The sequence below is a fragment of the Miniopterus natalensis genome, chromosome 7, assembly GCF_054644295.1.
Source record: "Miniopterus natalensis isolate mMinNat1 chromosome 7, mMinNat1.hap1, whole genome shotgun sequence".
Classification (NCBI taxonomy): Eukaryota; Metazoa; Chordata; class Mammalia; order Chiroptera; family Miniopteridae; genus Miniopterus; species Miniopterus natalensis.
Genome location: NC_142087.1, coordinates 78,013,511 through 78,023,705, shown reverse-complemented (window position 1 = coordinate 78,023,705; position 10,195 = coordinate 78,013,511). Strand labels below are relative to the sequence as shown.

The 10,195-nt window shown below is 52.8% G+C and overlaps 1 protein-coding gene across 1 annotated transcript in view; it reads right to left on the bottom strand.

Moving 5' to 3' along the window:
- Positions 1–806: 806 nt before the first annotated feature.
- DOK5 (docking protein 5) overlaps positions 807–10,195 on the bottom strand; it is a 125,443-nt gene continuing 116,054 nt past the window's right edge. The window contains exons 7-8 of the mRNA XM_087818640.1: positions 8,280–8,400; positions 807–1,302 (exon numbers count right to left, since the gene is read on the bottom strand). Coding sequence (XP_087674766.1) covers positions 1,238–1,302; positions 8,280–8,400 — 186 coding nt within the window. The 3' untranslated portion in view covers positions 807–1,237. The remainder of the gene's footprint in view (positions 1,303–8,279; positions 8,401–10,195) is intronic.

Genomic DNA, 10,195 nt, shown 5'->3' with positions numbered 1-10,195 from the left:
ATGCCCGGCCATGCTCACGGCTTGTCAGGAAAAGACTCACACGCCCGCACAGATACTGGGGGCACAGAGAAAACCACACTGCCAGGACCCAGGCAGCACCCGGGGGAACAATGATCTTTTACCTTAAAATGCCTGATGCACATGCTTCAAACAAAATAAAGGCTTTCGAAAAAGGGAAGGGGGCGATTGTGTGAGAAACGGTCCCCCTGTAAAGAATACTAGACGGTTCTTTGAAGTTATTTTTTTTACTTTTTTTACTAAAAAAGAATCTTTATTGATGTTAGAGGGAGAGGGAGAGAGAAACATTGACGTGAGAGAAACACATCTATCCGTAGCCTCCTGTACGAGCTCTGGGGATTGAACCTGCAACCCGGATATGTGCCCTGACCCAGAACCAAACCCGCAACCTTTTAGTGAACAGGACGACCCTCCAGCCAACTGAGCCACCCGGCCAGGGCAAAAGTTCTCTCTTAACCACCCGGCCGGGCGTGGCTCAACGGCTGAGCATCGACCTATGATCCAGGCGATCAGGGTTCGATTCCCAGTCAGGGCACGTGCCCGAGTTGTGGGCTGCAGCCGATCAGTGACTCTCTCATCATTGATGTTTCTCTCTCTCTCTCTCCCTCTCCTTTCCTCTCTGTGAAATCAATAAAAATATATTAAAAAAAAAAAAGTTATCTCTTAACCTAACAAGCGAGAGTCGAAGGCCTGGTTTAGCTCACCGGTGACAGAGTAAAACGCGACGGCCAGGAGCGGGCCAGACCGGGCATCGGCGACCGAGGAATGCACTGCGCACAAATAGCAAATAATGCAGGGGCGTTTTATTGTAGGTGCCACCGTGATACAACTGAAACACAGGCGGGAACAGCACAAAGCCCACAAAAGGACAGATTCTGAGAAGTGCAGGGGACGTGGTATCTACAATAGAAAATCGCCGCGTGGCGCCGACTCCCGTCTGTCCCGACGTGAAAGGGGGAACGGCACGTCGCTATCTGCAGGGCGTGTTTCCATTACGCGGCGTTTTGGTTCTGTTTTTTTGTTTTGTTTTTTACAAAAAGGAAGAACAAAAAGAAAAGGAAGGGAAAAGAGACATGTAATGCACTGCAGTCTCCCCACGACCGCACGCTTAGCCGGGGCTGGACGCTCCCGTCGTCCTCTCGCTGCGGTCCCGCGACCTCCGGCGCGTCTGGGCGGCCGCGTCCTGAGGGTGTCACGCAGCCGGGCTGGGCGGCGCCTGTCAGTGCTCGGAGCGGTAGGCGGGAAAAGTCTCTGTTCGGTGAAGCTTCAGAGGACTGGCGACATCTTTTCGGAAAAGAACATGAGAACAGCGGTTACACGCGTGTCGAGAGCGGCCACCGTCAGATTAGCTAGGGACAGTTTCAGCGGAACAGAAATAAGTAACATGGGACCCAGGGCTGTCCCCAGAGGCCAGCACAGTGACATGCACACAAAGTTCCTGGGAGAGTGTGTGATGAACATGTCATCTGCACGGGGCCTTTGCATCGGGCGACAACCGGACCACTGACGATTTTCCTCGGTTTTTCATTCTCATTAACTCCCGGGGCATTTAGGGAACACGAGGCGGAATCCTAGGGCCACGGAAACCTGTGGCCAGGACGCTCTTCATAAACCTGACCGGAAATAAGACAATATTATACTTACTACACCTAGGAAATCGTGCTACTTAAAATCCACCTGGCCTTTATTATTTCAGGTTTAGGTTCCAACGAGGAGAGTGACGAAGCCAGGAAGGTAACACCAAGGCCACCGTCAGCCCCTCTGCGACACAGACGGGGCGGCAACCTTGCTCGAGGAAGGCCCAGGCGCGGACTGTTTCAGATTTTACAGACCCCACGGCCTCCCTGCAACGCTGCCCCCTGCGGCAACAGCAGCCACGGTTCCCACGGAGCCGCGGGTCGGGCGGATGGGCGCGAACGTCCCAACACACCTTTGCTCACAAGAAGAGGGAGAGGCTGGGACCCCCCGCCCTAGTGAGCCAGTCCCAGCAGAGATCACTTCATTTTATAAAGTGAGAGGCTCCACTGCCACCTGCTGGTTGAGGTTACCGGGAGCCAAGAAAATGACACTGGGGGCAGGTAAAGGCCACCTGAGCAGAACCACAGCCGCCCGACACCCAGACCAGAGGGGAACCAGATGCGCTGGTCAACTGGCCGCTGCGGCCTGGGCACGCCTGCCCCGCCCAGTCACTCGGGCCAGGTCGTATTTAACCTCGGGGCCACGCAGGAACGCTGACGGTGGCCTGGGGCCCTAGGGCATTCCCTAGGCCATGGTTACAGCAGCCCCGGGCGCCACCAGACCTCAGTCCCCGCCCGTGCGTGCCCGCCTCCCGGCTCTGTGCGGATGCTGACCTGTGAAGTCACAGCACCGAAACACAAAGGAGACAGACCACGGATCCGGGTGCTTGCACGCCCCAGGTCGACCGGGAAGAAAATTATATCTCTGGTCACAGATCCTGGCGCTCCACAGCAAGGATTATTGGAGAAATCTTGAATATTAAAAGATCCTACAGCCCTAGAGACCACTTCTTCCAGCCTCCCAGCCACTATGAACACGAATTCTACTCCCTTTCCCACACACACATACACACAGGCGGCGGAGGGAAACTGTACTCATGACTTCTACTACAAGTAAACATCCAGGGAGGCTCTGTAAAGCGTGGGAAAACTTCCCGCAGGAAGCCGACAGCAGGCAGACGGTATGAATGCAAAATCCAAGTCCCGGGTCAAGTGCAGGGCCCTTCTGGGGACCTCCAGCTGCAGCTCCTTAGACTCAGGGTCGGCGAGGAAAGTGACGGAAGCACTGGGGTCAGGCCGGAAAGAAAACCCCTGCAGCTTCCCCGCGATGGCTCACTGAGAACCCCGCCTCGCCTGAATGCGGGTTTTAGCCTAAAGCCAGGAAATGGGTCCAAAGATTCTCTTCTGTTCTTTGCAGCTCACGGAAAGGTCACAGGCGGGCACTGGCCTGTAGCCCCACCTGGGCCAGACCTGTTCTCTGGCCGGCAGAGGTCACGAAACATTTGCACTTGTCACTATTTAAATAACTGTGACTGTGTCAGAATTGATACTAGAAACCCCAATGTTAACGTCTCTGAAGTAGCCACGTGCTCCAAGGATCTAGTGTCCTTCAAACACATACGTAAATCGCGTGGGCTGGAACCAGCCTGTGGAGGAGCCATTTCCACAGCATGTGCATGCCTGTGAAACACGCATGGTGGCAGACTTCCCACCCGCAGATGAAAGAAGCCCTCGACTAGGCGTCAGAACACTGGAGCTCCGATGCCACCTCCTCCACTCCCGAGCCCTGGGACCCTGAGCAGCTACTTGACCCCCAAGCATCTCGGTTTCTGCCTGCATTGAAATGGACAGTCCTGCTCTTGCCAACTCAAAGTTGCCAGGAGAGCCAGACAGCACCCGGCTACCTCCTAAAGCCCCTCATGCACCAGCCACACTGCCTACTGCCTGCTCTTGGAGCCTCCCAGCTCCTTTCCGTCTCAGGGCCTTTGCACTTGCTGATGTCGCCAGGGAGACTGATTCGCCCTCACTCTCAGCATGGCCGCCTCTTCTCAGATTCGGGTCTTGGGATAAACGCCACAGCCTCCTGTGACCACCCCATCTAAAGAAGTCTCTTTATTACCATCCCCCCAAACCAACAGCTCCGCTTCACTATTGTCTGTAACAAACACTTTCTTTTCAAAATTTGAAATTAAGTATATTTATTAGCTGTGATCTCTTTTTTTAGACTATAAGCTCTAGGAGGGTGGAAACATCCCTTTCTAGTAGTCCCAGTGTATCTCCACCATCCAGCACAGTGCTTGGCACAAAATAGATGCTCCATAAACACCTAGCGACTAAGCGAATGAGTGAGTGGATGAATGAATGGAGAGATGAGAACCTCAGCTACTTACTAGATGGCTGATCTCAGACACCGTAACCCTTCAACTTCTCTGGTTCTTCACTGCCAGTGGGAATAACACGCTCTCAGGTGGCTGTTTTAAAGATGAAACGAGATCATGTGTCTTAAGTGCCTCATGTGTAAAGCCTGCAACACAGTAGGTCTTCAAGAAACGGTAGCTTTTATGAAGATACTCCTGGAGTACTTCTTGTTTCCCTTGTAAGAGATGAGCCTGGCCCTTCACTAGCGGTGTGTTAACGTTCATTTACGTAAAAACGGAAAGAGGAGGTTTCATGCTGGATAAATTTGCGGATCTCTGGTTTAAACAAGATTAAAGAGATTCTGCACCGCGAGACACCTCAGAGCCTTGAAAATGTCAACCTGCACGCTGACTTTCAGAAGGGGAATTAGCACGTAGCAATTCCCCCGGACTTATCGGACATCAGTACTTTTAGGGGTAGGGCGACATCTGCCAGGGTCGAGATGACACAGGACAAATGGGAAAAGACGAGGGTGTGGCTGCTTTGTGCAACGCGCCCCTAAAAGAAGCCCGTGAGCACAGCGTCAACACGCACTTGCTGAATGCTTCTCCTTCGTACGCTTCTTCCACAGTCTTCCCAATAAACCTCCTTGGCTCGCTGATTCTGTATGTGCCTAACGGCAGAAGAGGTTTCTATATGGAAGCTGGAAAATGGGATGGGAGTAGGGGCGAAAGTGGGTTAAACACGACTTCGTGCCTGTGGCGGTCGGACAGACAGACCCTCTCACCACTAGAAACGGTGATGATAAGGGGACAATTCCAAGACCCACCAGCAGGTGGCGCCATGAGACCAGGTTTAGGGAGGAAATGAAAAATTTCTCAAATCGGGTAAATTCCCCGCTAAGGGTTTGTACGATTTCCAAGACTACACCAAGGTCGGTGGAGCAGCCAGAGAAATTACGACTCAAAAGCACCAGCAAAACAAGAAGAAACTATGTACCACGCACTTTCACCATGCGGCACACACAGGGCCATGTTATCATTAATTCTTTCTAATTTCAGTCCCCCCCCCCCCCCCCCCGGGGGGTGGGGGAAGGGAAAGTGGGCAGTGGGTGGTATTGGTGGAACAAAAGATAAACTTATAAACTTATTCCGTTTATTTGTCCTGTAAATGACCATCCTCTGCCCCACCCCCCATAAGCAAGATAATTTTAGACAGTCTGTGAACAGTACTTTTGTAAGGGAACAAATCACTGGAAGATCGAATCCCACACGACAGAGACCACATACGCGCACCGTCTCAAAGGACGCTGGCGACCAACGAGCAATCCTCGAGACAAACTGAAAGGGGTCAGATCGACACAGAGCACGCAGGTAAGGGGCTACCGCAGGACACATTAAATAGCAAAATTTACATGAATCCCGACACAGGTAGCAAAAGTATGTGAAAATGAGTCACTGGATGAAACGACCAGTACGAACCACAGAGCAAAAGCGTAACTGCGGCAGTGACAACGCCGTTCTCTGGCACAGGGTATTCCAAGATCACCGGCTCTCTCGGAGGGTGTTACTGTGCAAAACGGGAAAAATGTAAGAATTCTAATAAAAATATGTACGTTCCAGGACGATCACAGTATGTAGCAAAAAAAGCCAACAATGAAAGTTTTAATTCTCTTCAAAATCTAGGACGCGATTACCCTCAGGGCCCCGCCGTCGGCCGTCATCCCGCGGGACCTCTGACATGAATCCCACCCTCACCGCCACTGGCTTCGCCAGGAACGAAGCAGTTGCCCTCTTCCGGCCACTGCTCTGTAAGTACGACCACTGCGTGCACCTGAAAAATCTAGACCAACGAACTTGCCCCTGGTTTTACAGTGATACCTCATTACTTGGGAGTGACAGGTAAGAGCATAATAAAAATAAACCTAACTCTAAAGGGGTGACGCCCAGATTTACTTCTGAGACTTTGTTTGGCTCGTGGCTTGCTGTCTTTGATAAAAACAGGAGCTTCTGGGAGAGCGTGACTTTTCTTTGCTGTGATGGTTTGGGTCTCGGCTCCATTTCTATAGGTGACCCGCCACCTCTCTCCCTTTGGAATTTGTGGGTGACGAGCCTTCGAGGGTCACCCCAGACCTGTCAGCTATGTATGACCGCCACAGGGGCTTTGTGTGTGCGGGCAAACTGGCAGATTTTGTTGCTGTTGTTAAAAAACTGTGTCTGTGTGCGGCAAAACAGACGTGTCCAGATGTAAACACTGTTGGGGTTAATCACAGATACCCCAGGCGCATATGGAACCACATGCTAACAGCATCTAAAACACCCTCTTTCAATTGAAAAAAAGGTTTTAAAAAATATTATACAATCGGGGCCCTGAGAAGACCCTTAGCCTGAAATTATTTCTCAGGAACGTACACTTATCTCGGTGAAGGGCAGCTGGATTAGTTAAGGATTTTAAAATGAGCATGTTCTTCCTACAACATTTCTGTTCAGATTGTCCCGAGGATTCTGAAGCTCTGGGATATTCACTAATAAATTCAGAAACTGCAGCTTATTTTAGGTGCTCGGGACTTCCTCGCCCTCAGGGCGTCTCTGCAGACATGTATTCGAGGGAAATACAGAGCCTGGTCCACGCCGCACCTCAGGACCTAAGGCAACTTGTCAATTTCCTCTCTGACGCCTACATCAAGTTGGTTCTCAACTGTCTATTGTGTTCCAGACACATGGAATCTAAAAAGACGTAACATTTTGTAAAAATTATCTTGATATGTGTAGAAAGTCAAGTGATACAGCCATTCAATAGGTTTATGTGAGAATAAGCTTATAGGGTGGATCTTATTGTATACGAGAAAAAATAGAGTTGTTATAGCAGCTTAAAGGTAGTAAAATACACTTAAAAAAATACATGTACTTAAGTAGATGAGATGGAGCCAAAGTGACTAAACAGTGTAAGTGGCATGTACAGATCAAAAACCAGGCAAAAGTCTCTGAAGATGACACGGAACAGATGACATCCGGACGGCCCGACCTGACCGCTCTCCCCGGGTGGGTACGTCTCGGCCGGCAGCCTGTCCGTCCATCGTCTCGCTCACACCCGCGCTCGGCATGGATGTTTTGAGCACCTACTGTGTACCATGCCCTCGGCTAGTGAGCAGAGGCCGAAGCCATCGAGACTAAACTGTAACCACCGTCGGGGCCCCTCCGCATCCCACACAGGGCCACGCCGTGGGGGCCCTGGGGGGAAGGCCACAGGACAGAAGGACCGGCTTTCCTGTTCTCCCACAGGACTGCTTCCCGGAGAAGGAGCCGTGCGTCAAGCGGCCTCACACCCAAGCACGAGGTGCGACGTGTGGTAAGGGCTATAAAGGGGAGCGAGCCCTCACCAGACTCCGCACGGCTGTCACACAGGCTGGGGGCCCTGCAGAGACCGGGGGGGGGGGCCAGCAGGAAGGGTGGAGGGCAGGCGGGTGACCAGGGCACACAGAGCAGGCTTTATGGCGAGGCCGCTGTTTCCCGCGGTCACCATCCATCGTCTCACTCGGGTGCTCGGCACAGGCCCGTATCCGATCGAGGTGCAGTCCAGCGCGTGCCCCTCGAGGTTCCAGCCACTTGCCCCCCATCAGTGAGGAGTTATTCAGCCAGCAGGGTCTCCCACAGGCCTATTTATTCACAATCACACGGGCACAGCTGCTCTTACAGACCATCAACCATCAGCAGCTGCATTTGAAGGCGTAAGAAACGCTGACACAGGATTTGGAATTGCTCCTGTTGGCCACTCTGCGCCTGGTCCGAGGGCACTTTTTTGGAAGAGGGGCGTCTCAGGATCTGCTTAGGGCTTAAGCAGAACCCAAACCTAGGACTCCCTGCCTCGGCCCCGTCTCTTCCCCCAGAGCAGGGCTCCTGAGCTTGGGAATCACCTGGAGGGCTTGTTAACACAGGGTCACTGGTCCCCACCCTGAGTCCCTGAGTCCTAGGTCTGGGGAGGTGCTTGAAAATCTGAGCTTTTAGCAAGTTCCCCAGTAATGCGGATGCTGCTAGTGGTCAGCCCACTGGACTGTTTCTGAAGCTGGTGCCCAGACCTCTTGCCCCGGCTGCGTGGGCCTCTGTTGAAAGTACAAATGGTTCAGTCTCATCTCCCAGCTCTTAATCTGTGGGTGGGGAGCCCGAGAATCTGTAGACAGTTTCTCCCAGGACATGATAGAGTCGGTGCCCAAGGAGGGAGGCCTGAGGGGCCCTGGCCTGGGAGGAAGGGACCAACCAGGCTGGCGTCCAGCAGCAGCGAGCTGAGCCCAGCCCCTCGGAGCGCGGGGCGGCCTGGCGCTGGCACCCGCCCCCCACGAGTCGGCCCGCCCGCCTGCACAGCCCGTCTCCACGCGGGTCGCGCACTCACCTTGCAGGCGGTAGAGCTGGCCCGCGCTGTGCTGCCGGGTGATGTGCTGCCAGTAGGCGCTGCGGGGCAGGGGCACCATGGTGCTCAGCGAGGCCGCCCGCTCGCTCATCTTCATCTGCAGCTGCGCAAGGCAAGAACAGGGTGTCAGCGACGGGCCGAGGGGACCCGGCTGGGACTCCGCGCAGGGAGAGCGCCCAGCTCTGGTGGGTCTGGGCCTGTGCAGGCGACTCAGGTCTCCATCTCGCAACAGCTGGTAAACCGCACACACACGGGCTACATGGCACTAGGAGCCAGAGGGAGGCAGGGTAACCAACTAAAAAGGAAGCATAGCCCGTGGCTCAGCGGTTGAGCGTCGACCTGGGATCCAGGTGATCGGGGTTCGATTCCCGGTCAGGGCACATGCCCGGTTGTGGGCTTGATCAATGGCTCTCTCATCATTGATGTTTCTGTCTCTCTCTCCGTCTCCTTTCCTCTCTCTGAAATCAATAAAGATATATTTAAAAAATAATAATAGTAAAATAAAAATAAATAAAAATTAAAAGGAAGCATATACATATGTGTGCACATCACACTTCACAGAAATGCCATTTTATTTATTTACTTTTTAATTTATCTTTATTGTTGAAAGAATGACAGATGCCCCCTTTCTTCCCCCACTGACCCCTTCTACCCCACGCCCGCCCCAGGAACCCCCCACACTGCTGTGTCCGTGGGCTGTGCATATACGCAGATAAGTTCCCGGGTTAATCTCTCCCCACCCACCGGCCCACCCACCCCCGCCTTCCCTCTGAGCTCCCTCAGTCTCTTCCATTCCACCAGATCTATTCGGTTCATCGGTTTATCTTGTTCTTTAGATTCCACACGTAAGTGAGATCACGTGATATTTGTCTTTCCCTGTCTGGCTTGTGTGGCTTAGGAAATGCCACTTTAATCGCTGATCGGAGAAGCCACTGGGCTGTGTGATCCCTCCGAGAGATGGTGCCTGCTTAGCGCTGGCCCGGCACAGACCAGGTACAGGAAGAAATGGAGACTATTATTATTACTAGTCACTCACTGCAATGCCCATATGAAGGCTTTTTTAAAGAAACCTCCCACTCTCCACAAGTCCAGGCACAGTCGTTGCAGGCATATCCGTCCGCTCACTCGATAAAGCCAAAATAAACACGAGGCCTCACGCCCTGGAGACCAATCATTGCAGCTGATGAGACTGAACTTGAAAAAAAAAAAGGTCATAACCATCTGTCCCAAAGATAACTTATGTGCTGCTTTTACACGTGATGATTGGCTGTTTCGGTCCCTATCACAACAGCCCGAGAGGAATGACCCAGCACTAGGTTTCGTGGGGACACCTCTTTTCCTGAAACACATCCTCTCATGAAACGGGCAAGGGGCTGAGGACCCGGCTGGCAGGACAGCCCTGTGGGTATTTCTCTGTTCTGTAGACGCAAAGGTCTCAACGTTTAAAGGGCAACAAGCCAAGGAGCCAAAAACCCCGCGACCCCTGGTGGCCTTCAAGTCATTTACGTGAGCACAAGACAAGGGAGAAAAAGCACTGAATCTTCAAGGCGTGATGACCTGACCCCCCTGCTGTAACGGGAATTTAACGTGAGGGAAACGTCTGGGAACAGCCGTCACTCGGAGTGACTTGGGGCGCCCGTGGCCACGCCCGCGGCCGGCTGCAGCCCAGCCTGCTCCGGCTGCATTCCTGGGGCCGCGCTTAGGAAGGAGAAGGGGAGGACCCGATTTCACGTTTCATGGAGACCCTTGGGAGGCCTGGCCCTCGATTTCCTTCTCAGCCCTTTAAGAGAACAGCTCATTTTATGAAAGGCGCAGTCTAATTGTCTTCAGAGAAAAAATGATGTCTTATTTCATGCAAAAAGTCTGCACTCTCGAAGGGCGAGAAGACGTAGGAAGTG